Here is a 26,553-nt window from a genome sequence, read left to right as displayed (position 1 = left end):
GAGAAATGCCAGAGTTTGGTTCAGCTGTTCACTTCCTTCCTCCTCTACCACTCATCTGATGTCCTGCTGCTGCCTTGTGTTCAACCTCTGTGTTTTACCTACACTGCGCCTTGTGTTCAGCCTCTGTGTTTTACCTATACTGCCACACTGCTCATTTATTTGGTGGATCACAAGTCCACGAGCAGCTCCTCTTACAAACTGCTGCAAGCCTGATTTCTCCTCAGGAGGTTCTTACACCTATCTCTGTTCCTAGTTCTTATTTGTGGTTGTCAACTGCCTGTCTGGTCTATGTAAGCCCCAGGCCTGGAAGGAACTCGTGGCTAGTCCCAACACAGGCTGCTCCAGCCGATCTGGCTCTCTGGGCAGGGCTTTTACTCTGCTGATGGGCCTTGCTGATGATTCTATTTACCATTTGCATTGGAAATGCAGGTCTCCTCCACCCTGCTCTCTGCTTTCCCTGATGACTGTAAATATGGTAGGTTGGTATTTTTCCCAGATGTCAAACAAGTCAGTCTTGACTGAAGGGCCTCTGGTTTTAATTTGTCGCTACCTTCTATTTAAGTGAACCACATGACAAACAAAGCAGGTACAGATTCTCTTACTGAAGCTGTCCTTCATCTAAGCGGTAAGAGGGGTTTTTTTTGGCTTCTAACTCCAGGGCCTTCTCACAGGCCTAGAAGCAGAATAGGTAATCAAGACTTGAAGCACTTGCTCTTCCTAAGTGAAATCCAAAATTCACCTTTAATCTAATTCATGGCCTTAAATGGCAACGATGAAGCAGGAAGAAAGCAACAACCTATTAATGTTCCTTTGTGGGTCATCTTTAAAACACATTTTCTATGAACAAAATTCCCGAAGCATACACGTAACTGGAAATTCCAGAGCTCTAGTCCTGCCTGTACTTGAGATTTGGGATCAGGAGCTAATAGTAACAGTACTGAGCCAGCTGCTCCCTTGGGACGTTGCTGTGTGCAATGGCCACGTTCACAGCAGCCCTGGGTAACCGCTGCACAGGCCCTCTGTGCATCAGCAAAGGGAAGGATCATATCTCACAGACACAGAGTCAGGATATTTAGAACCTGATTGATGATCGTTGCATACATGAGCAGTGACCCTGAAGCTGACAGGTTTGTATTTAGGGTATTCCCAGGAGAAAGGGGGTGGTACCTGAAGCCCCTTTGCTGGCACCAACCCTTTCAGTGCTCACAGGTGTCCTGTCTTCCACACCCCGGCTGCTTCCAGCCCACCGCATGACCTGAGAGAGGACCATTCTCCCAATCGCGATGCCACCTCCCTAGAAAACCGTGGCACTGAGGCAGTGGGTGCCCTGCGTGTCCCCCCACACCAGTGGAGCTCCTCTGCCCCCTGCTGAGCCACCACCCTCCCGCATGGCTCCTCGATGGGTGAACGTACATCTTCAGGGCCGACTCAGCGCTTCGTGGCGAGCAGGGCCGGCGTCTCTCTGCTGCAGGAGGCCGAGAGGCTGCCACCTAGCTCCCGCCGTTTCTGAAGCCTCAGCACCGGCAACCTTGGAGCTAAGGTGAGGGAGCCTGGCCGCTGCCCGGCAAACAGTTCCGATGTCGCCTCTGCGGAGAGCTGCCGCCCTCAAGACGAAGGCGCCATCAGAGACAGCCGGGCTGCGAGGGGACGGCGCAGCTGAGGCGGGCGCCCCAACATGGCCCCGCCGCTCCCATCATGGCGCCGCCGCCGCTCCCAAGATGGCGCCGAGCAGCGGCTGGCGCGCGCGTCCCCTCCCACCGCCCGCCGCGCCACGCTCAAGATGGCGGCGCGGGGCGGCCGAGGGGGCGCCAGGGGTGTGGCGAGCCGCGGAAGCCGGGTCATGGCAGCGCCGGAAGAGCCGTGCGGCGGCCGGGCCGGCGGGGAGCCAGGCCGGGACGCGGCCGGTTTAAGCCGTAGCCGGGGGAGGCGGCGGCGGGATTGTGTGGCTGCCGCCATGTTCCGCTGTGGAGAGGTGAGCCGGGGCGGGGGAGGGCTCTGCTCGCCCCCCGCTTCCCCGTCCGCCCCGGCCCCTCGGAGGGCCGTGAAGCGGGGCTGTAGCAGAGCTCGTGCTCCGCCGCCGTCTCCCTGGGCTGGGGCTGGGGGAAGCCGGGCCCCCCTCAGGGATCGGAGCGAGGCGAGAGGGGCTGGGCTGGGCTCCGGGGGAAGCGAAGGGAATCACATGGCGGCGGTGGGACCGGGAGGTACCGGCGGCCCCTCTCCCCGTGGGGCCCGGCACGGGCTGCCCGGCGGCGAGGGGAGGCCCCGGGGAGCCGGTTTCTGAGGCGGGCCTGCCGCCGCCTAACGGGGCTGGGCACGGGCACCGGAATCGTCATCCTCTGGAGTGCCGCGGGTTTTACAGGGGCTGCGAGGTGGGACCAGCTCCTCGCTTCCCTTCAGGGAGTGCCATAACATTAACGCCAGTTTGAGCTCTCGGAAAGATGGTGCTCAAGTCCCGGCTGCCCCCTCGGAACGGCCATCACTGCGGTGGAGGGGGCTTGGGGCCATGTCGGATCCCTGCACCACGCAAGGCAGTTGCTGCCTTGTCGGGCAGGCCTCGGAGGGTTTGGGGTGGGATTGTTGAGGTGCCCCTTGTCACCCGAGTGTCGAAGGAAGAGGGCGTGGGGTGGAGGAGCAAAGGGACTCTGTGGTCCCCTTTGGGCTCCATCTGTCAGTGGTGTGGTCTTGTATGGTTAAGGTGTAAGCATGTTGCAGAAAAGCTTTGTGTGATCAGATGCTGGGCTTCAGTTTTGTTTGTACGTATCTATCTGTACAGAAATGGTTATGTAACATTTGTATATTAAAACGGATTACTGAAACGGATGGTGCTTAGAGGACAGAGATAGGAAGAGACTGCTGTGTTTTGTTTAGAAAACAATCGGGGACAGTCCCTTTTCCAATTGCAGAGTCAGTGGCAAAAATGGAATGAGTGTAAACATTTTTTTTTCTCCTCATTCCAAAGTAGCCAACAGTGAAAGAGCGAGGGAAGGTTCTGTGGCTTTGCAGGAGGTTTTGCACTACCTCTGTATTGGCTCCCATGGGAGCAGATGGACGTACTTAAAGATTCAAGTGTTTCTGTTTCATCTCGCTTTATAAATCCTTATGAGACCCAGGGTCTGCATTTCCTTCACAAGCTTTGATGCAGTTTCTGAGCTAGTGGCTTTTGGTTTTTTCTTCTTTTTTTTCCTTCTTCTCTTTGTTTTCCCTCCCCCAGGAGATCGTAAGTGGGGAGAGCGAGGAAGAAAGTAGCGGCGTCAACTTGATGGAGTTCTCAGATGAGATCCTTTTGCACATCCTCAGCTACGTCCCTTGTACAGACCTTGTCCTGAACGTCAGGAGAACCTGCAGGAAACTCGCAATGCTTTGCCTTGACAAGAGTCTAACCCATACAGTTTTGCTTCAGAAAGACTATAAGGTGGGGAGAGTAGCTTGCTGCTTCTGTTAGCTGTGAAGATAAATCTGACTTGTAAAAAAACGCTGAGAAGTAGAACTTGCCAGTGTGTCTGCGTATATGAAATGCTTTTGACCTCTGAAATCAAATAAACAATAAACTGTTTTATAAAAGCATTTGTTTTCCAGAATGCTTTGTTAGAACAGCTCTGTGCTCCCTTAGTTAGATACAATACTGTCAGTGAAAACTATCTTCTCTGTGCTTCTGGAAGCCAAAATGAAAGTAAATGTGACTTTCCATTGGCAGTTGTGGTTGTGTAAAGTTATCATTTTCTCAAAATACATTTTCCACGATGTGCAAGAAAAATCTTGTGCATATTGCTGTCAGGCATGCAGTCAGCTAAGCCAGAAATGGTATGTGTGTTATAACAAAAATAAAGCTTGGGAGTGAAGGGTGATAACGTTTTATGAGGATGGTATCGCTGAGTGCAGGGAAGGGGAAGCCTCTCATACTCATTTCCAAAAGAGGAAGCTGGATGAAGGAGAATGGAAGCATTCCTCTTTCGCTTTGAGTTTCTGCACATAGCTAGTTCTGCTGAAGTAGCTTTGGTGTTAGGAAGTGGAGATGGTCCTCCATTCCACTGTCAGTTGCTGAATGGGTTTGGCCTCACAGTCAGTAACGCAGAACTGCACAGACTGAGAAGCTAAAGGAAGTGTAGTCTTAAGAGTCCAAAGCGTGGCAGACTAAGCCAGCTACCAGCAGTCTCATAATCCTTAGGCTGTGCTAGCATCCCAAAACCTTTGGATGAGCCATGTAATCTAAGCGCTAGCCACTCATCCCCGTTGTCAGAGGGGAAACTGAGTCAGTACACACCATTGCCGTATATCTCATTGAATGTGGTTTTGTTTGAGTCCAGGTAAACAAAGACAAAGTGAAGCAACTGATGAGGGATATCGGGAAGGAGATTTACCAGCTGAACATGGCTGGGTGCTATTGGCTGCCCAGCTCCACAATCGATCACGTAACACGATGCAAGAACCTGGTAAGACTGAACTTGTCTGGGTGCCACGTCACCTCCCTTCGCCTCTCTAAGATGCTGTCCACGCTCCAGCACCTGCGCTCCCTGGCCATAGACGTGAATCCGGGCTTCGACGCCAGCCAGCTGAGCAGTGAGTGCAAAGCCACTCTTAGCCGTGTCTCGGAATTGAAGCAAACCCTTTACACGCCCTCCTACGGAGTTGTTCCGTGCTGCACCAGCCTGGAGAAACTGCTGCTTTATTTTGAGATCCTCGATCGCTCGCGAGAAGGTTTTATGCTTTCCGGGCAGCTTATGGTAGGTGAAAGCAATGTGCCCCATTACCAGAACCTCCGTGTCTTCTATGCCAGGCTGGCTCCTGGCTACGTTAACCAGGAGGTGGTGAGGCTGTACTTGGCAGTGCTGAGTGATCGGACACCTGAGAACCTTCACGCCTTCCTTATTTCTGCCCCTGGGAGCTTTGCAGAGACGGGAGCCACTAAGAACCTTCTGGACTCTATGGCTCGAAATGTACGTCTGGATGCTTTACAATTGCCCAAAGCTTGGATTAATGGCTCTGGGCTCCTGCAACACTTGAAGTTCAACAACCCTTTCTACTTCAGCTTTAGCCGATGCACCTTATCTGGTGGTCACCTGATCCAGAGGGTTATTAACGGTGGGAAGGATCTTAAAAGCTTGACGAGTTTGAACCTCAGCGGCTGCGTTCACTGTCTGGCTCCGGAATCTTTGTTTCGAAAAGCAGAAGATGACATTGACAGTAGCATTCTGGAAAGCCTGGTAGTGTCTTGCTGCAACCTGAGACACCTCAACCTCTCTGCAGCTCACCATCACAGCTCCGAAAGCATAGGGAATCACTTGTGCCAGCTTCTGTCCAGGCTGAAGCACCTGCTGTCCTTAGCACTACCCGTTTGCTCCATCACAGATGTTGCTGCAAACGTGGAGAAGACTCCCACGGCATCTAATTTGGTGCCCCAAACGTTTGGAAGGAAAGTTCGGATTGGGATACAGACATTTCCGAGGAACTTAGCTGACCAGAAGATAGAGTCTTCGGTGTTCTGGGCTCTGATGGGAAGCCTCCGGTTTTTGGAAACCTTGGAAATAATTGGGTCCAGTTTTTCCTCTGCAATGCCCCGCAATGAGCCAGCAATTCGGAACTCATTGCCTCCTTGTGTACGGGCACAAAGCGTGGGGGATTCAGAGGTGGCTGCCATTAGCCAATTGACTTACTTGCAGAGCCTCACCTTAGCACAACTGCCAAATATTCTTACTGGCTCTGGGCTTATTAACGTTGGATTGCAGTGCCAGCATTTGCGGACTCTTTCCTTGGCCAACCTGGGCATGATGGGGAAAGTGGTTTATATGTCTGCCCTCATGGACATGCTGAAACACTGCAAGTGTTTGAGAGATCTCAGGTGAGGGGCTGCTGTCACACATCTCCATTTTGCTTGTGGATCTCCACCAATGTCGTGCGTGGTTTGTTGAGGCCAGCGTGAAAACTGCGGTTGCGCTTGTTCTGGTCAAAAGTAGCTGCAGTGTCACGGAAACTGGGTATTTTCCTTCCTGACTTGTGGAGAACAGGAAGGCATCACAGGCCATCCTTGCTCTTTACCAGTGTTTTAAGAGCAAAAAGTCTCTGTGCTGCAACTGCCTTCCTTTTAGATAAGGAAGAGCGGATGCTGCAGATTTGGGTGCTAACAGCCTGTCAGGGCTAGGTTAAATATTACATGCCTTTGCTGACTTTTTGGCTTTCTGTACACGTACATCTGCTAAATTTCCAGGAAGGAAGAGACTCCTACAACATTTAGATAACGACAAATTCCCCTCAGGTTTGCCAATGAGATATTTTAGTTCCTTTGGTTTGTATTAAAATCTTGCCTTTCTGTTTTGTTATGTTTTCTTTTTCTTTTCTTGATAATATAGTGAAAACGTTCCTGATTTTAAGTTTGTCCTGTTGGTGTTCCTCTCCCAGTTGGATTTAAGGGATCCTAACAGGGATCTGATCCTAAAGGTTGCACAAAGTTGCTTCACAGTAGACAAAATGTGCTTATGAAAGCAAAGTGCATGAACCATGTTAGTTTCCTCCTACCTGTCTATATGAACACAAATGATATTACTTTAGAAAGATGCTTTTTTTTTTCTTCCTTTTTTTCCCCCTAAATAGGCTTCTGTTGGTGAAACTGCTCCACCTCTCAGTCCCATTATCCTCCTCCATTCACAAACGAGTCTAAAATGCCTACAAGTGATAACACAAGGTCACTCCTGCGATCACACAGTCAATGTGACTAAAATTATTGCTGATGAGCTGAGGCTGGTGTTTGTGTGCATGTTCCTGATCCGTAGCAATAGTGAGGGGAGGCAGGGTAGCTGAAACACTTCACGAGGGTTTTCATTTTCCACCATTTCCCGTTTATAAGGGGCAAGGAGCACGTTGATCAGTCATGCGAGGGGTAGCAGCTGTTGGCAACACAGTTGCTTAATGAGTTGAGTCAAGTGAATGTTATCTTTAACCTTCAGGAGACTAAACAGCCATAGAAAAACTAAGGTTTGGGTGATGCAGTCTTGCTTCACTCAGTCAAGACCTTGCAGCTTCCAGAGACTTTGAGATGGAGGCCAAGTGTGATAAAGATGGGAGGCAGTGTAAAGCCTCGAAGAAAGAACGAACCAGGGGTGTCTCCTTATAACAGCCAGGCATTTCCATGTAAGCTGTCATTGTTCTGCCTTGAATAAAGTCTAAGGCTTAAGAGGATTTTAATATTTAGCACTTCCTCTCGATAATGTAGTTTCCTTTACATTTGTCTAATTCTCTGCTGCTTCTAGTCTTTTTCCCTCCCCTTTTTCCAGGCTGAGAATACTCGATCAAGGGGCTACTCCCAAAGCAACATTGTCATCTAGTGAGTGAAAGGCAGTATTGCAAGTATGGCTGTCGTGTCACAGAGATTAACCTAGAAACCTTCTGTGAGGGTGCAGGGGCTTCTGTGCTTTTTGTCCTGTAACCATGATAGACCAATAATGCTCCTTAAAAATTGGAGAAGCTTCCCATTTCCTGAATTTTAAGCGATTACCCAAAGGCTCGTGGGCTGTTAGGATTTCTTCAGGCAATGCTGCCTGACCAGCAGTTGCAGGCTGAGACTCTAAAACAGAATTTATCAATTAACAGGATTAAGTTGCTGAGAGACCCTCGTGTACTACAAAAGCCTCCACAGAGATTATCCAGGTCAGGTTGGGACCGACAGCGTGTTATCACCTCCTGGATTAACCTTCTCTGAGGTTTTGGCTTTGCTGACCCAATGACTGGGATTCGCAAGTGCTCTGAGGGCCTGTAGTAAATCTGCACTAAGCAGACACACTCTTCTGGTGACACCAGGCCCAAGCATGTTCTGCTTCCTGCAGACTGAGTTCTATGAGGGAGTCATCCATTATGGCTGGCTGACAAAACATGGAGCACTTGCTGGTCGTGTATGGCTTCACCATGTCATTTTGTTGTCCTACTCAGGGCTGAGATATAAGATTGTGGATAGCCATGATAGAAAATCCTGTCTGTCTTCTCTGGGCCAAGCATTTAAGATAAAGGTTGGACTGATGATAGTTATCCTGGTGGGAGAGCAGTAACTTTGATCCTTTGCCATCTCTTGACTAAGGAGGGCGGGTTGTGCTCACTCTGTTGACTCAGAGGCCTGAGTTGTGCATTCACAGAATTCAGGTGCACTGTGAATTTTTCATGCCTGCTTCTCTAGGCAGTAAACTGAAGATGCCCCACTTGGTCAGTGTTTGGTGTACTGGAGCAATAAGTCCTTAAAATCCACATCAACTGCTTGGTGGATGTCAAGTAGCAAAAGCCAGGTTGTGGTTGTCCTTGACCAGGATGGATCTGCTGCTCAGCCCTCAGGCCCGTCTTACCCAACCTGCTGTGTGGAAAACTTGCAAAACCAGAGCTGCTCCCTGTGGGGGCTGGAATTCTGCAGTTTTGGGCCTTTCTGCCTATTTATGTCTTGTCCTTTAGCACACAGTGTTCAAGAGTAACTGGCAAGCAAGAGGTCTGAGCTCGGACGTCGGGTTTGTTATGTCGCATTGGCACACGCGGGTAGAAGGTTATCGTGTGTGTAAGTGAAACTGGCGGTGTGGGACGGTGGTTGCTCTGTTTGCCAGCACTTCCCTGAATGTTCTGCCTTCCCTCTGGTCTGAAAGTGGCCCAAACATGAATTACCCATTGACTCGGTTTTGTTTCTTCTTGCAGGCTGGAGCAGCCGTACTTCTGTGCGGGCGCCCAGTTCTTCCAGGCACTGAGTCATTGCTCCTCTCTCCAGCGGCTTTGCATCGTCTCCCGGAGCGGGACTCTGCAGTCTGACGCAGTGATGTCATTCATGGCCAACTGCCTCGAAGTCATCATGTGCCACATGTTTATGGGAGAATCTCTTACCGTTTGCAAAAATCTCCAGCAATCCATTGTCCGGAGGTGAGTGCGGAAAGGGGTTGCTGTGGGATTTCTGGAGCTCTTGAAGATTTATCTCCATTCCTTTGCTTGCCAAGCTTTATATGGCTTGGAGCACTTGTTCCAAGAAGCTAATAGGTACTGTGTAACCGCTTGGCACATGAGCAGGCCTCTTATTTTAATAAGAGCGAACCAGTGAAATATTTGAAGGTATGATATGAATTTTTGATTCTGTTCCCACCCATGTTCTCTGCAGTTCTGTTGGCCGAGTTGAAGTTCTGGATGTAAAGCTCCACCATAAATCAAATGACACTTTTTGTGTAAACAAAACGTCTGCCGACATTTTAAGTGCTGAGAGATTTGACCTTGAAGCTTTCTTCCTTTCCCACAAGTGACTAAGATAATTCTCTGTCCTCTAATCACTTGTAAATGTCACTTACTGATAATCCCCTGGCAGTGCAATTCAAAGCCTTTAAAGGGTTGTTGTGAAGGGTTTTTCTTTGGGGGGGGGTGCAGGAGGAGAGAATTCCTACAAACTGCCTTTGCAGTTTGGCACTTGTTAAATGCATTTTGCCTTGCCCCTTGCAGTGTTCTGAGGCTCACGTGGCGGGAAACGTTTGTGTGTGAGCCGTGAACTGCATTTGGAAAGAGAGCTTTTAATTATGCTTGGCATTTTGAAATCTTCTAATAGTGGCAGTCATCTTACAAAATATTTCCCATGCAACAGACTTTCCATTTTTTTTTTTTTTTTGTTCTTCCCTATAAGGCTTTTTCTCCACCTTCAGTCTGTTTTCTTTGTCACCTACTGTTGCTTTGCCCTGTTAAGCTCTAATAAAAATTTCAAATCACATGGCATTATTACTGCATCCAAAAGGGTGCTCCTCCCCCCCCAGCCTTTCTCCAGCTTCAAAATGACTTATTACACTTGGCTTGTTTCCATGGATCAAATCCAGAAGAGCCTATGACTATATTAGCTACCTACAAACTGCACACAAGATTGTTTGTTACTGCCTCTAAAAGGCTCTGTGTCCTTCTGGGATAGTGATTGTTGGAGACATCCAAATAAATTCCTTGTGATGTGACAAGGATGCTTTCAGTTTGGTTTTTCACAGGGCTTTTTATCTGTAAAAACATTTCTTGGTTGGTGTCAGTCATGTTTTGGGCATCCTTAGAAAGAGGCAAAGATCTGCAGTTCCCATTTTTTCATTTTGCCTTCCCCTCTGAGATGCCATTGCAGCACTGGCCAAAATTTTCACGTCCTCTTACTGAGGAGAAACACGCTCTTCTGCAGTCTTTTCTCTCTCTTTTTCTCTGTTGCAGACAGATTCTCACTACATTCTGTACCTCTTAATAATTTAAACCCTGGGAACTTTCCAAAGAGCAGCTGATACCTCGTGGAAATGTTAAAGACTATTTTATATTTAGCAAGAGTTCTGGCTGTCGTACTGTTTTTCTTCATTTGTGTTTTATTAATAGAGACATTGGTATGAAAACAGGGTTTTTCAAAGGTGCTGGTTTTGTTTTTTCCCCCCTCAAGAGAGCATCTGCTCCCACTGCAGATTCTACACCTGAAGTCATAATCTTCTGTGACATTGTAATTGGTGGCTCTGGAAATGGTTTTGATGTCACGTAAGATTATGACTTCAGGAGGAAGATAAGCAGTGGGAGCAGATGCTCTCCTAAGCAACAGAGACCTCGTTCTCATGCAACTGTCTCCAGTAATAAAATAGAAAGAACAAAATACAGAAAATGATGTGTAAGCAAAGCCTGGAGTCTTCCACGAGCCATCAGTGAGTCTTTAACCACGTGACTTTTCCAGGGATCCCATTCTCATCCTTGCACAAATGTGCCCTCAGAGGGGGTCGGGAATTGACTTTGTGTTGGCTGCATTTGGTCTGCTTCTCCAAGGGCAAAGAGACGCACAGTAAAATCTGTGTGTGAGCTAGTTCATTGCTTAAGCCTGTGGATAAGGCTCTAATTCACACAGCATGGCTTCTTCTAAAAATGTGCTGCTAGTATCTCTCTAATCCAAGTTTTAAATTGGAAGAGCCCGCTGGGCAGCAAGTTTGAAGTTCTATATCCTTGTGCCAGAGTGAAATAAGGTGATTTATCCTTTTTTGTTTGTTTGTTTGGAACATGTGCAGATGCTGCCTGTGTGGGGAAAACTTGGAGTGTGGGTGGGAAGGAGGAGGCGAGAGGAGAGAAGGCAAGGCTGTGAGCCTGCCTTTGTTTGCTCCCTTCCTTGTGCTGAGGGAATTGATCCATATTCCTTGAATCCCATTAAGGGTTCGAGTTTCTGTTATGGGGCTACGGAGATGGTCTTGATTAGGCTGAGGGCAGCCAAATGATTGTTGAATACAGACATGTGGCCAAAGGGAATCCCATTTTCCCAATGCCTCTAAAAAAGAGAAGAAATGCAAGTGGTAACTGACAAGGCCTTGGGCTGGGCATGCACCAGTAGTTTGCTGCAGGTGGTAGAGCTGGGAGGGCTTGAAAATGCAATCTAGTGCAGATGTGGATGCACAGAAGAGGCTGTGACCTATTTGGGGAGAACAGACTGGTTTCAGCTGCAGAATTGTACTGGAAAATAGTATATGTACAGGGTGTGGTGATGGGAGCTTGGGTATTAAATCTCCTGCATCACACTGCTGGCTTAAAGCCTGAACTGATTCTCAAACTCTTCCCCTCTTCTGTAAAATGAGAGTAGTATTATGTATTTCTGCTCTGTTGGTGCAAAAAGAGAGTCTGTTAGTCTTGTGACAGCTCTAAACCAGACCCTGTGGTGTCCAGTTTTCTTGTGAGCAGCTTTCTGGTTGAAGTTTGCAGCTATTTGGGACAGACAAGTTTATGTATTCAAGTCATTGAAAGCCTGTGATTCAGTTCTACCTCTTTTGCAATGAAATACGGTAAGCGGGGCAGCACTCATCTGGAGCCTTCATCAGCAAACAAGAGGCTTGCAAGGGCAAGGTCTCCTCTGAGCTTTACAGAAGACTGTTTCCCTCTGGGCAGATAAATCATTGCAGTGTTTTTCTTTATTCTTTTTTCTTCTGTGTGAAGGGGAGGGGTAACCTCCTTTATGGTTCAGGGAGATACTCTGTGCACATACGAAGGACCTAGTGGTTACAGCGGGAGATGTGGCTTGAGTGATCCATATCTGCTTCCCTGATCTTCCTCAGATTTCACATGTGACAGTAGTCTGGTCTCAGTTTCTCTGTAGAATGACATTTTTTTTTTCCTATCACATGGTGCTCAGCTGCTGCCACACTTCAGACAGTAGCAGATCTAATGAACAAATTGTTTTCCCTTTTATACTTGCACCCCAACTTTGCCAAAGTGCTTATCTTGTTTTTGGCTAAATAACTCTTCGTTGAAACCCCTGCAGTGGTAATTCCAGAAATACTAAAATACCACCATTCGTAGACCCACGGTTGGAGGTTCAGCCATGACCCCGGACCTCTTGCTGTGTAAAGAGGCCTCTTTGCAGGAAAAAAAAGAGATTTGCGACTCCCTTTTGGGCTGAGTTGCCGTGCTGTGTTTCTTCCTAGGCGCTTCCGAAGAGCACTGTGCCCAAAGGGGACAGGGGTTGTTTCGAGCAGCTTTCCCGGAGGGTTTCCACGCTGTTATTTTGCAAATAGTCAGTAGATGGAGCTGTGACCTATGGAAGGTGTCTCACTGCTTACCGATGTGTTGCATGCTAAGTAATCGTATTTAAGCGCCTGTATTTCTCTGCCCCAGAAATCTTGCGGGCAAGGAATTTGGATGACTTCAGGACTGCACAGCTACATGGCGTGGTTAGTGGGCACTTCACAAATGTGCAGGAGAAGCTGCTTTCCCGTGAAGCTTAGCAACAAAAAACAGGCTGGAAGAGGGGATGGGAAATGCTTTGGCAAATATCCTCTTGGTCTCAAGGACAGATTTGATTTTTCAGTGTGTTCCTTTAGAATTTTGTCGGTTTTAGCTTAAGTGTTTAGATAGCTCCAATCATTGTAGTGATTCCAAGGACTCTATGACAACAGACAACACAGGCATGTGAAAAGTCCTTGAAAAAAACACCTTGGAAAAAAGATCAAGAAAACAACAGTAAAAAAAAACCCCAAACCAAAAAGAACTGAAACCCAAAGGAACCCAAAAAAACCTCTGAGAACACAGTGCCATTAAGGATTCTTCATATACAGGAGAGTGTCGAGGCAGAGAGGTGAGTTGTGATTTATAGAAATGCAATCCACGGTGAGCCACAGTAGAGAGTGTGGTCAGGCAGCGAGAGATGGCGGTGCAGCTGGAACGTGTTTTGGGGAGGTGGGTGGGTAGCTGGGCTCAGCTGCCTGTGTCTCCCAAAAGCTCAGCTGTAATCTCCTGGGGTCCGATAGCTGTTGGGAAAAGGTGCAGGGGATTGGGGCTGACTGGAGTCCTGGTGCAGCGTTCCCCAAGAGCTGCAGGGTCAGACTGGGGAGCTGGCAGTGCTGGCTCGAGCTCCCTGCCCCGGTTCCCCTAGCCACAATGGCTTTGCAAAGTGAATCTGTGACTTGGATGACTCTGGTTAACAGTGCTGGGAAGTGCAGAGGGATTTACTGTTTTAGGATAATCTGCCTGTTCTGGGCATCCAAGACCCAGTGAAAGATAAACTCTACCTTAACTTTCCTTCTGTCTGTGTCAGGTATGAGCACCGCTTAGAATCATAGAATTATAGAATGGTAGGGGTTGGAAGGGACTTTTAGAGATCATCTAGTCCAACCCCCCTGCAGAAGCAGGTTCACCTAGATCAGGTCACTTCGTTTGAAGTGACTTTCCCAATAAGACTCCTGCCACTTTCCAGGAATAGCTATGTCAGTCTGAATTAGATCTTACTATTGGAGCTTCTGTAGCTTTACCCTAAATTTTCCCCTGCTTGTTGTTTTTTTTAACATGAAACTCTTGGCTGGATCTTACCCTTTCTTAACCTGATTCCAGTGGCCCAGTGTGTCTGTGAGAGCCATGTTGCTCGCTGAAGAGATTGAAGCATGCTCCTGGGATTCAGTTGCAGAAATAAAGCTTGCAGGTGGGAGCATGGGGGTGAGACTGAGTATTTGGAAAGTGCTGAGTGAGACAGTCTCTCTCCTGGCATTTAGATAGACTGAACTATCAGAGATAAATTTTTGCACAGCCCCTATCTATTACAGATTAATTCCCCCCCCGCCCTTGTTGCTATTGCCCTGAATATCCCGGCAGTATTCCTCTTGCCTGGATTCTTATTGTGTGCTCTGCCTCAGAAAAGCCCTTTTGAGTAATCCTTTTTACTGTTAGATTGGCTGGGAGGGAGCTGTTAGGGCAGTAAGTGAGTGCGAGACCATCTTTGGATTCAGCAGAGTCCTCCATCCTCCCTCCTGCACTGCCCACCTGGCTGCTGCAATGGAATTGACACTGCAAAAAGCTGGTATTAGCACCTAGGGCTTATTTGAGATTTTCAAGCTGCTTTTGCATCCTTTCACCACCTTCTTTTCATTCTGACCTTGAAAAAGTCCCCCTCAGTGCACTGCTGCCTCTCCTGGATCCCAGAGCCAGCGTGGTAGCTGCCAAGCCCACTCCGCTAGCCTAAGCATGTTGTGGGCTCAGGCCCTGCCTCTGATTGCGGAAGACTTAATGTATCGCTAAGCTGGTGTAGTGAATCATTAGCATCCTGTTCCAGCCTTCATTGTCTGTTTCATTTCCTGCTCTTGGAAACCCCTGAATCATTCTGTCACAGACTGAATAACAAACTGCATCCTTGTCAGCTTGCGTTACCCAAGAATTCCTTGGCGAAGGCTGACTCTGCATGAGGTGTGGCTCGGGCACCTTCCCTTCTACCAGGGATGTTGTTTATGGGTGGGTTCACATATTTGACAAGCCATCCCCAATTTGGCATATTAATGTATCTTCTTTTAGGGGTATTTACACACCCTCTTCTTAACTGCATTCCCGTGGTTGACCCAAATGGCTGGTTCTAACTGCTAGCTCATGTGTTTTGAAGGGAATTCAGTCCTGAAACCTTCCTTAGAGGGTAGATCGGTTTGTGCATGAAGTGGGTTTCAAGTAAGTCCTCCTCTCTCTCTCTCTCTCTCTCTCTCTCTCTCTCTCTCTCTCTCTCTCTCTCTCTCTCTCTCGCCTAAGAGATAATACTGGAATAGCACTGTCCTGCCTTCTGTTCATGAGGGTGTAAAAGGCTGAACGGAAGCATTAACTGCAGCTTTAAAGCATTTCCATAGTAAATAAATCTAATTGAGCAGTTATTGCAGCAGCTTTTTAATTTGTGGAAGAGATTAGGAAATAACTTCCAGCTTGCTCTGGCAGAGCACTCCCCTAGGACATGTCCTGGGCACTCTGGCATCGTTCTTTGGGTTCTTATTCCCTCCCTCTCTAATTGTCCGGTCACATTTGACTGCTGCAGAGTTCAGCTGGCAAAAGAATGTAAGAACCTCAGCCTGTGAGCGTGTTTGATATAAACCTCAGCTCACAGGAGAAGTAGCGGAGCATCGTTATGCCTCACAAAGAGAAACCACAGCAGAGAGATGTAATTTTGCCTCTACTGGGAATGAGTCTGACGTGTGTTGCTGCTTCCCCATGACATGATGCAGTGGCAAAGGATGCTGCCTTGAAGATAATGGGAGAGTTGGCAGTGTTGGATGCAAGTGGATTCTAGAGTCCCATCTATGCCCCTTCATCTCAGGTTCGAGGCTGTAGTGATGGGACTTAAGGTGAGGGGAAGTCATGGGCCTTGGGAGAATGCCAGTTGGTCTGTGTAGACATGAGGGGATGGAAGACAGTCTTAAAGGAAAACACCTTATGAAGGAAAAATCTCATTGTATGGAGTTCAGAGCAACCTGAGGAATCACAACAGATTTCCTTGGGAGCTTTTGGAGTCTGTTTCTGAGGTCAGAAGATGAAGTCTGCACAGGTCAGAAGAAGTCTGCACAGTGCTCGTAATCTGGCAGGGTTAAAAGTGAGAATAGCACTAGGGCATGGCTCTGCTTTAGAGTCAGTGTGTGGAGGCTTCAGACCCCTCTTGAGAGGCTTCAGGGGGACAAGTGGGGGGCAAAAGTGTCCTCCTTGCTGGCAGAGGAAAGGGCCTGAGGGAATCCCACCTGCACTTTCTTTGGCATGGCTAGAAGGTGCATGGGGAAAGCTTCATTTTATGCTATTGGCAGTAACTGTAAAGCGTGGAGAGCTTTTGCAGTTTCCTGGTACCAAATTCATGACACAGCCTATGGAACACATTTTGAGTGTGTGTCTGGCCTTCAGTGAAAAGCTGAGGAAAGTGTGTGTGTGTGTGTGTGTGTGTGTGTTGGGTCATGGCAGCTTGTCAGCTGCTCCAGCTTGTCCTGGCACTTCCTTTGTTCGCCCCGTGCCATGCTGCAGGGATGGGACTTTCCAGCTTGGCTCAGGTGTGCTGGCTGAAGCTTTCAAAACAGATGCCACATTTGAACTTTCAGATATGAGCAAGTCTTCCAGAGAAAACAGACGTATGCGGTGCCTGGCAGAGGACTAACTGGGGCTTTGTGCGTGTAGGTGAAAGAGCTGTGTATGCTGGGGAGCTGGGGCGGAAGTGAGTTGGTCTGAAGTCTCTCTCTTGGGAAACTTGTGCTTCTCTAGAACAGCAGCAGTTCACCAGCCCTGAGGGGGAAGTCTAAATGGAGAGGGGAGAACGTTGTGTCACCCCAGCAGAGATGGGTTTGTGTTTGTGAGAGTCATGCAAACCGGAGTCTACCTCTGCACTGTCTCTGCCACACTGTTCCCTCAAATCAAGCTGCTCCTGGTTTCCTTCCTCACTTTCCTTTTCTACAGCCTCTTTTCTCATAAGCTCATCTCTGTACATGAAGTTCAAAAGCTGGCCAGGATCCACTCCTGGTACACTGTGTTTCCTCATTTTATCTGGTGCGTGCTGCTTTTGTTGCCAACGCTTAATTACACCTCCTTGTGTGCCCTTCTTGCTGCGTGCCAGCTTCTCTGAAGTGGGATGTGCTGAAACGTCTGCATTTGCTGTAGGGCTTTTCTTAGGTTTCTCTGGAAATCTCAAGGGGAAATACATTCTTAAGTCCCAAATCCTGCCTTATCCTTGCCTTACAAATAACAGAAGGTACGTTTGAGCAGCACTTAACGTGGTGGAGTTGTCATCTTCTGGGGTCTGTGGTGCAGAGAGTTGCAGGGGGCATAATCCGTTGTTACAGGCTGGCTGGTGAGTTCTCCTGTGGCTTTGGGCTGCCCTTTAGCGCTATCAGCAGGTGGAGTCTTGGGACTCACTGACCTCTCTGGAGAAGTATGTCTGAAAACACAGAGTGTTTGCCAGGAGATAACTGCATTCCAGGGAGTGACTCTTTTGTCTTGTTAAAATCGAGGAAACTTGATCAAAGTGCAGCCTTGCTTTAGACTTGTTCTCTTTCTTTTTGACTTTGTCCCTGACCTACATATTGGATCCTGCCAGGATGGTTGGAAGTAATTGAGGCTGTAGTGTTAGGCTATTTACCAAGCTGTTCGTTTGAAAATAACCTTACTATGTCCAGTCTACACCTGTTCTGAGATAATTTTGGAGGCAAATAACAAAGTGGCATTAACCCTTTCAGCCACATGCTGTTCCCCTGCTGATGTCAGGAGGAGTCTGTGACACAGGGTGTGCTTTGCGGTTCATTTCCCACCTCCCTGAGCGATTCCAACCAGCTGCTGAAGCCAGACCTGCTGTGTCCATGGACAAATGAAGACACTTCAGAGACCTCCTTGTAAAGTTCCTGTTGGGTGGTTGTTGGTTTGTTGTTGAGTCTGCTGGACCAGAGGCTATGCTGGAAAATATGTGGTGGGGGGCGTATTTCCTTTGTTATCCTGGTGGTTGTTTCTGATGAAAGGATCTGTTTTGAAGGGGCTGCTAGTCAGTTGCCTGGAAAACTTGCTTTCATTTAATTAATCATGATGAGTTTAGTCTGGAGGTTTTGTAGGAGAGAGCAAGCAAGCATATCCTTGGCCTGTTTCCCTTGGTAAAAAAAAGCAGGGTTTCATGTCTGAAACTGCAGCTCTTTTGTCTCCCCAGGTCGACATCCTTCTCTGTCCTTCAGGTTTCAATTTTACAAGCCATGCTTGCAGAGGTAGATCCAGTTTGAAGTCCATCCAGGTGTGGAATGAGGAAAGAACCCTCAAGAAGATTACAGGAGCTATTCTGCAACTCATTAACTCAATCTCTTCCCCTTCTTGTTATCTCCTCCCCATGCCTGGGGCTTTTTGAACTGGTGCTCTAAGTGCTTCTCACTTAATCTAACCCACCTGGACAGGTGTATGAAGAAAGGAATTGCCTTCCGGGGAAGGACTAAAGGCGCATAGATTGCAGAGGGAGTCTGCTTTTGGGAACTGCTAATCCCAGTTTAACATTATGACAGCTGCTCGTTAAAATCAGGGTGTTTTTTAACAGGCAGTTAAAGGAGAGGCTCTGCACGCACATTTAGCTGAGAATAATAGTGAACCATGTGCATTTGATTCTTTTTTTTTCCTTAAATCACGCAAATTGTACATGGAAAGAATTCTCCGGCGTCAACTTGCTGGGGTATGGAATTTACAAGGTTTGCAGTAACATACAGTTTCCTGTTGAGGGGGGCAGAAAATTACAAAGCTGTCTTTTTTTTTTTTTCCCCTTCCCCTTTATTTTCCCTTCTCTTTTTAGCTTAAGTTCAAACCTCTCCCATAAATACAACCTCATCGGAAGGTGTACTTTTGCTGTGTTGAGGCTTTTCAGTTGTCCTGGTGGCAGATTGTCATGTAGACCCGTGTAGGTTCTCGTTTGTTATAGCTGCATGTAAAGCCTGCTTATAAACTACAATTTTGTATCTGGTGAGAAGGCAGCACGCAGATCTAATTTGGGAGAGTCTATATACAAAGAAAGAAGCAGAGGTTTCTTCGCCTTGGGGAGATGGCTGTTTCTTCCTAGCTAAACTTCAGTAAACTTGGTCTATTAACATGATTTTCTCTGCAGGACTGTGGTGTTGGATAAGAAACACGAAGAGCTGAGGCAGAGGAGGGACTATCAAAAAAGCATTTGCTCTATTTTATGTAATTCTACTGCAGACTTCACCCGCTGCCTCCCAGATCAGTGGTTATTTGCTGGGTTGATTTCTTTGTAGGCAGTGCTGTGAAAGTAAGAAGCTGTGCAGCTCCCACCCAAGCCCCCAGATCCCCTCAAGGAGCCATGTCCTTTTCTGCCAGCCCTTAGGCATGAGGCATGAAGGGCAGGTCTATGATGCAGAAAGATATAAAATTGCCCCGGGTTGTTTTGTGGCTGCAAATCCTTACTCCTGCAGCTACTTAAGTTCAGGCAAATTAATTTAACCCACCAGGACTGAGCAACTAGCCTGGGAGTTTCTCTGCAACGTTTTTGGCAGCTCTGCTCCAAATCATTTGTGCATGGGAACATCCTTTCTGTCTCCTGGGAAATGCCAGTCTGTTGTGGCCTTTTCTTCACCTGCCTGTATCGCTACCTGGGGTTTTCATACATGTTTCCAGCAGCCAAATCTAAAGCCCTTCCCTCTCTGCCTGACAGAAATCTGGCCGTTTCAGAGCTAGAGATGAGCTGGGAATTTTCCAGACACACATCTGTCCAAGAGAAGTTTGCTGAGCAGTGAACTCCTCCTTTGACCCAACACAACTTGGTTCAGCCTCAAGGGACTGATGCTGCCACTTTGACTCTGCCTCCTTTAGAGAGATAATGAACTGGCCCTTGTCGTACGGCTCGGAGGAAGCATCTTGATGGCATTGGGGCTATTAGTCTCAAGTCTTTTAATTTTAAAAGAGTGTAACAAGCTACAGCATAACTTCCCTTTACCTTCCAGCTTTAAAAAAATGAACTCTTGTTGTGCTACGCTGACAAACACTGTTTCTCTTTCCCCATGTTCCCTTACTAACCAGATTGCCGTCATGTAGCACACTTGCTGATGGGGACTTGAGGGTTTTTTGAATGCTTCTTTTTAGATTGTATAAATAGCTTTAACTTTTTCTGTTCTCTTCCTCTGCTCTGTAGTTATAACCCTGCTTCTCCTCTCTCATGTTGCCATATCAGGCCTCACACCTGCAAGGTCTGCGATGTGTGCTGGAAGGCAGGGCCAGTGCTGTGATGCTGGCAAGAAGAGCTGGGAGGGCAGGAGGAGAATGCAGATTTCTGTAAGAGGGGACCAAAACACTGAGGCTGTAGATTCAGAAACTGGAACCCAAAATTCAATTGGCAAACAGGGATGCTTGTGTCTGTTTCTGTTTGAGCAAATTCCTGTGGTGCTAAGACAGGTTTTCTGCAACTTGGATTAAAAAGGAGGCTGCAGTGTGTGTGTGTGTGTGTGTGTGTGTGTGTGCCGAACCTTAAATGCTTATCTGCAGATCTGAGCTTTCTAAACTCGCCTGTGCTCTAATTGCAGAGCGTAGACTCTGCATGCAGAATGAGCCAGCCTGAAGTGATAATCCCAGGCTCAGCCCCCGGGGGAGTGCCTGGCACTGCTCTGGCCTGATTTTCATAATGGCTCTGCAACTTGCCACTGGTTTGTAGGCAGTTTAAATTGTTATCTCTGAGCACCTTGCCCAGCTTGGGGAAAGCTCTTGGGATCTCTGGTCATCTAAGAATACCTGTGTGTTGTGATTTCTTTATTAATTTTTAAAACTTCCTCCTCCTCCTCCAATTTAGGCCCAATTTGGCCTTGTGTCAGCTCAGGAGACTCTCTGAAGAGGAGTGTAACACAGCCTGTGCTCCCTGCTGACACACAGAGGAGAGTGGGAGAGCTTGACTTCCAGTTACACCTCCTGGCTCCTTCCTTGCCCCCACTGTTGCATGATCTATGTCCATCAATCCCCTTCTCTTGCACTGGAGAATTCCTGTTTTGCCTCGGCTGATAACCTGTGTCTGATTCAGTTTCCAGGCGGACCGCCCTGCATTAAATGTTGTCATTTTCCCTCTGCTTCATGAGGACTTGACAGAGGTCATCAGAGATGTCCCCATGCGGCACTTGGATGAAATTACCTTGTTCAAAAGCAGAGTGGCTGAGGAACCTCCCAACTTGTGGTGGTGACTGTCACATCATGGAAAGGACAGTCAGCGTGAACATGTGAAATAGCTTCTTGTTGGCCTGGATTCTCCATCTTCAGCTCCTGGCCACCTCACTGGATGCTGTACAATCACTTTGAATAGGTGCAATTGCAAAGTAATAATAATAATTAAAAAATGCTGGTCCTTTGCAGTGGGGAAACATCTGTTGGATATTGCTTGCATCTGAAAATCCTATCTCAAAGGCTTCTGGAATCTGATAAGTATTTCCTTGTGGTTAATAGGAAATGTTTTGTTATTTTACTGAAGTTAAAGGTAAGAGAAACAGAATTAATGATGCTCTTTCCCCTGTGTCGCCCGGTGTGTTTCCTAAGGGCCCCTGTGTACTTTGGCAGTGTGCTTTGTGATATTGGTGGTAATCATTCTCTGCTTCGGTCGATTTTTGGCAAAGTAGAAAGCCTAAAGCCAGCTAAGAGGCACAAAACTGTGTTGCTCAACTGAACTGCATCACATCTTTTCTCTGTGACAAAGATGCCTTTTTAGTCACACACATGCAATCACAGATATTTAAAGGGGGTTTTGTTTGGATTGAGAAGTACCACAAGGACTCTCTTTTTACTTTTGAATAACAAATTAAGGTCGTTAGCACCTCAACTGTGGTATGTTCTTACTGTTTCCACTGCTCTGGTGGAAAAAGTTCTCAGCTGTTTTGGAAATCCTCCTCCTAGGGTAGATGGTGCCTGCAGTGAGTAAGTTGAGGCTCGCTGGGATCTGATTTAAATGCAGCCTGTCTTGCAGTGTAGATGGGAATGCAGTGTTCCAGTTCTGTCCTTAGATCCCATGCTTTGAGATCATGCTAATTTTAGAGATGTTATGAAGTATTTTCACAGTGTGATTTCAGTCAGCTTCTCTGCTCCACAGAACTTCCTCAGGCATCAGTAGTGGTCTGGATCACTTTCATATTGCCTTATTTACTGAGCACTTTTGAAAGCATCAGGCAGCTGTACCAAAAGCCAAGTGACGAATTCCTGGAGCTACATTTCTGGGTGGCAGTGGGGTTTCCCTTCTGCTGGAGTGTTTTGTGGTAGCACACTGGGTGTGTCTTCTGCAAAACAGCTACTAACCAGAGCCCTGCAACTTCTCTACCCAAACAAACACTCCCTGATGTGTTGAGCAGTGCTTTTCTGGGGAGGCCCAGTGTTGTCCAAAGACGATATCCCCATCTCCTTGTTGGCATTTTCTACACAAAATGCTGTCTCCCAATTGGTGTCCTGCAGCCATTGGTTGGTAGGAAGCCTGGTTTGATGGTTTAGCTTTGAGAGCAGAATGCATTTCACAGCTTTGGAAGAGTTTCCCATCAGTCAGCTGTGAACCTGCCTGGAAATCTGTCTTGCTGATGTAAATCTTCAGCCAGACTGCAGTAACCCTTGTGCTCAGAGAGTCGATGGTGTTAACGAGCAAGTTAATGTTAGCCTTCTACTAGCACAGCTCTGGGCATTCTAAAACTAACCCCTGCACGTGTTTGCTGTCTGTCCCGAGTTTCTCTGCCTTCCTCCCTCAGGACAGGGTTCTTGCAGCTATAAGAAGGTGGTAAGGCTGGCTTCTGCTCTGGGAAAGCTGCAGCAAAGCTGCCATTGCTCCGAAAGTATTTGAGCCTCTGCCTCAGGTTCCACACGGTGCGGGTGAGCACGAGGAGCTGGTGCCCTGTTCCTGGCATCCTGCCACTGTTTGCTCTCCCGCTCTCCCAGCGAGGTCGTTCGTTCTAGCTCTTGTCACGTTACTCACCTGTTTGAGTCTCTCTCCTTCTCCAACAGCTTTCTTCTCTCTCCCTCATCTCAGTAAATCAGATGTGCTTTTTGGCAGGAATGTGAGCTGCTGCTCTGTCCACTTCAGGCCACTTCAGCTCTGCCTAGTTTTTGTCTGGGTTTCTTTCCTGGAATAGTGAAGATTAGGTGGGGAGTGTTTACAAAGCTGCTTTCTCCTCCTTGTGCCTCTAGCCTCAGGGCAGGGTTAGAGGAAAGGCTTGAGGATATGGAGCCAGCTCTCCAATGCCTGAGGGGACCTGTCGTGTCCTTTGCAGGAATCCTGATGGCAGAAGCTTGGCAGAACCGCCAGTTCCCATCCTGCTGGAAGCCCTGTGTGGAGGGCAGTGGTGTGCAGGAAAACCCGGCCATTGCCTAATGGGGGTGTCAGCCCTTTGGTCTAGGGGGTTAGAGTAACCTGATAAAACATGCTGTACCTTTTGCTTGGCAAAGCCATACCCATCTGCCTCGTGTCTTGCTAGATCAGGGCAGGCAATCAGGCATGTTTTATAAGGCCATTATTCTGTTGCCTGGGGTATGATGTTTAGACATCTGTATTCACACAAGCGGGTCAGAAGTCCTGGTGCAAATGCTACCAGTTATAATCGTGGCTAGGAAAGGTCGCCCACAGGTAATAAAGATAGCACCACAAATAATGATAAAGAGCTAAAAATTCCTTCCACTCCCAGCTCCCCAACTCCGAGCCAATGCTCGATGTCTCTACTACAAATCCTCTTCTGGTGAGTGAGAATTTCCGCTGCTTCTGCACTCCAGGCAGGATTCACCAGATGTTAATAATGTGCTTATTTTCTCTAAGTGCTATTTTGGCATCGGTGTTAATTACAATTTATATTCTGCAACATTTACACTGGGAAAAGAACCCACCCTAATAGTCCCCAATTGGCAGAGCTGGGCTATTAAACATAGCACCATATGTTCTGAGCAGAGCAATATATGGGTCTTGGAGCCCACTCAGCGCTGAGACTCCGGTGTGCAGCGTTAGAGGAGGAGAGGAGAATGGAGACATGGCTGTTCTGTTCCTCATTTTTTTCTATTTAAGAAGAAATTCCACCTGCTTTCCTCTGGTCTCTGTCCCCATCACTCCAGAAATCTCCCTCTTGCTATCTGTGAGCATCTAATGAGGTGATCTCTGAGCCTGCTGATGCCACTGTCCGTCGTGTAAAATAAATGAATTCAATTACAGAAGGTGCCCTTCTCGCAGGGAGTGTCTCTGCTGGATTCCCAGCCCCTGCTGGCATCCCTCTTGCTGTGCTCCAAATCAGACCTCTGATCTTTGGGCACTGCAGAGGGAATCTTTGTTTTGACCACCAACGAGGTGCTTGTGCTTTTTTGAGAGAAGGATATTCTGGATCAGTGTGGAAAATCAGTTGTTTGCTGTTCTCCTAATGTCCAAAGTCTCGTTTAGCAAAGTGGCATTTGGTTCCTGCAGGCTGAAGAGTGACAGTAGTTTTGGGGTGGGGAGTTTGTCGGGGCTGATTCATCAGTGTCTGGGTAGGTTTCTTAGGACTCTAGGTGAAAGGATTGCTTCCATGGCTGCTTTGCAAAGCTGATTTTATGGTCCCTTAAGAAAACGGCAGTGTATCCACTGCTGAGTTTGGACAGGGGGCCGTTTAGCAGTGGCCTCTCCCTTTGAAGAGCTCTGACTGCAGTGGCTCGTCAGTCAGGCAAGTGGTTCAGCGGGAGGAGATGAGTTGGGAGTGAAAGGAGGCAGAGCAGGACTGTGTCATGGGCCTCGAGCTGGAAGCCAGAAATGTGCTGTGAGACTTAGCCTCAGTTTCCCCACGTGTGAAGAGGGAAGAGAGCTCACCTGCCTGGCACATGGGAGCACTCCCTCCAGCGAGGTGGTGCTCCCTGGGGAGGAGAGGGCAGGCCTGGGGCTGCTCCTGGGGCTGGCAGAGCAGAGCAGGGACCCTACTGGCTTTCACTCGCATGCCTGCCTCCTCCTCAGCTGGGTGGTGTGAGACTGCCAGGGCAGCAGAGCAGGATCTGTCCCTTTGCCTTGCTGATCTTCAGAGCTGTGAGAGTCCTGGGGCGGTGTGCAGGAAGGGGACTGTGCACCATGAGGGACTGTGCACAGCTGGTTTTCTCCCAGCAGCCTTTTTTTAGGATGGGGTGTCCCCCTGCAGAGTGCACGGATGTGGAAGGGTTGTTCTCCCTGCCTAAGGGAGATGCAATCCCCCTGTGGCTTGCCTGGCCAAGAGTGTCTGGCAGAAGCTCCCTGCCCTTTTCTGCAGGGAGCCCTGTGTGGGGCCCGTCCAGCCGTGCTGGGGCCCGCAGGCCAGTCTCCTTCCATGGCCGCTGTCCTGCCTCTCCCGTGAGCCGTGCAGGCAGGCGGGGTGCTCCGGCAGGAGAATCATTTCCATAGAAACCAGTTAGGATGCTCCACAGGGAATAACGATTAATAGTGAAGGGACATTGCCTTGGGCCTTTTTCATTTTTTAGGGGGCAGCGAGGGCCAAATAGGAGCACAGGTGAGGGGACAGGCAGGCTCAGAACCTCATGGAAACCATCCCTTCCATTAATTCCCCCTTTCCAGCTTCCCCTTTTCTCCTCCTCCCCTGTCCCCCACTGCTGCTTCCCAGCTTTCATCAAATTTTCAAAATGGCTAACCCGGTTAGAAATAATCATAATAATAAAAAGGGATGGATGAGGTCTGACTGCTAACATTGTTGCTGTTAGCAGCAGGATTTCAGCCATAAAACACGAAGCAAGGGAGGCATTGACCTTTCCGCTGTTTGAAATGAATGGAGACATCAATATCTATTGTTTTGTGGCATTGACCTCTGACGCTCTCCTTTCGCCCTCCCCTTCCTTTTTTTTTTTTTTCCAGCTTCCCCCTGACACTGGAGGAAAGGGGTTGGTTGGTTTGTACCATCTATTGATCCCCCTCTCACTCGGTGATAGGGAAATAATTAGAATTGTAAAGATCCGTGCTGCGCGCTGGATCCAGAGCCGGGGCCCCGCTTCCCGCCTCGCCTTCCCCCACCTTCCTTGCAGGGGTTCAAAGCTCTGAGATCTGAGGGGAGACAGATCAATGCAGGTTTAATCGTGATGGGGGTTTTATTTCGGTTTTTTAAATGGTAAAGTGTAACGTTTTATGTTCATGTCGTCAGAGTCTGGCTGCCTGGTGCCTTGTTTTATTTATTGTTTTAAGTAGCCCCTTCTTTTGTGAACTTCATCTATGTACAGAGAATGTGAAATCAGGCATTGCTAATTAGCTGTATGACAATTAAGTAATGTAGCACAAAACCATTAGGACACTGGATTTGGTTTTGAAGTTTGTCCTTTGAAGTGGAAGCTGCAACTCCCTGCCCAAGGCTGCTGGGGAAAATGTTTTTCTATCAAAACTTTCTTTGAAAATAAAATGTCAGTGTAAGAGTCCCTATTTCTGTCGTCTCTCCCTATAAACAGCGGGTGGAAATTGTTTCTCATTGTAAAAGCTGCTGGCATTGATAGAAAGGGGAATTCAGAAAAGCATTAAATGGGCAGTTGGTCTCCAAACCCCCTGGGTTCTGCTAGAGACATTACCAAAACCGCTTGTTTAGCTTGTTGAAAGAGAACGGTGCTGCTTTAGGAGACAAGACCCAGGTCACAGCTAACAATCCTAGAGATGGCCAAGGGAAGTGGCTCCCCCCTCAAACTGTGGGTCTGCCTCTGAGGCCTCGAGTGCCATCGGGATGCGGCGTGGCCGCGTCGCCCATCCCGACCAGCTCCTCGGTTCGGGCTCCTCCATCCGTGCGCTCGTCTGACACTTGTGTTTGCATCTGGCCCTTTGTTCTAGTTAGTGAGTCGAATTCTGAATGTGCAACTTTCATGTACGCTGGTGGCATGTAAAACTTCCAATAAAGAGTGAAACTGATTTTTGAA

General features: G+C 48.0%; 1 protein-coding gene across 1 annotated transcript; it reads left to right on the top strand.

Moving 5' to 3' along the window:
• The first annotated feature begins 1,641 nt into the window (after positions 1 to 1,641).
• On the top strand, positions 1,642 to 26,553 carry FBXL18 (F-box and leucine rich repeat protein 18). The gene is made up of 5 exons (XM_061994121.1): positions 1,642 to 1,972; positions 3,212 to 3,412; positions 4,305 to 5,836; positions 8,659 to 8,877; positions 20,732 to 26,553. The coding sequence occupies exons 1-5, from the start codon at positions 1,676 to 1,678 to the stop codon at positions 20,886 to 20,888; spliced, it is 2,406 nt and encodes an 801-aa protein (XP_061850105.1). The 5' UTR covers positions 1,642 to 1,675; the 3' UTR covers positions 20,889 to 26,553.

Source organism: Colius striatus, chromosome 3, assembly GCF_028858725.1.
Source record: "Colius striatus isolate bColStr4 chromosome 3, bColStr4.1.hap1, whole genome shotgun sequence".
In the NCBI taxonomy this organism is placed as follows: domain Eukaryota; kingdom Metazoa; phylum Chordata; class Aves; order Coliiformes; family Coliidae; genus Colius; species Colius striatus.
Note: the sequence above shows the minus strand (reverse complement) of the source record. Positions and strands in the feature narration are given on the sequence as shown.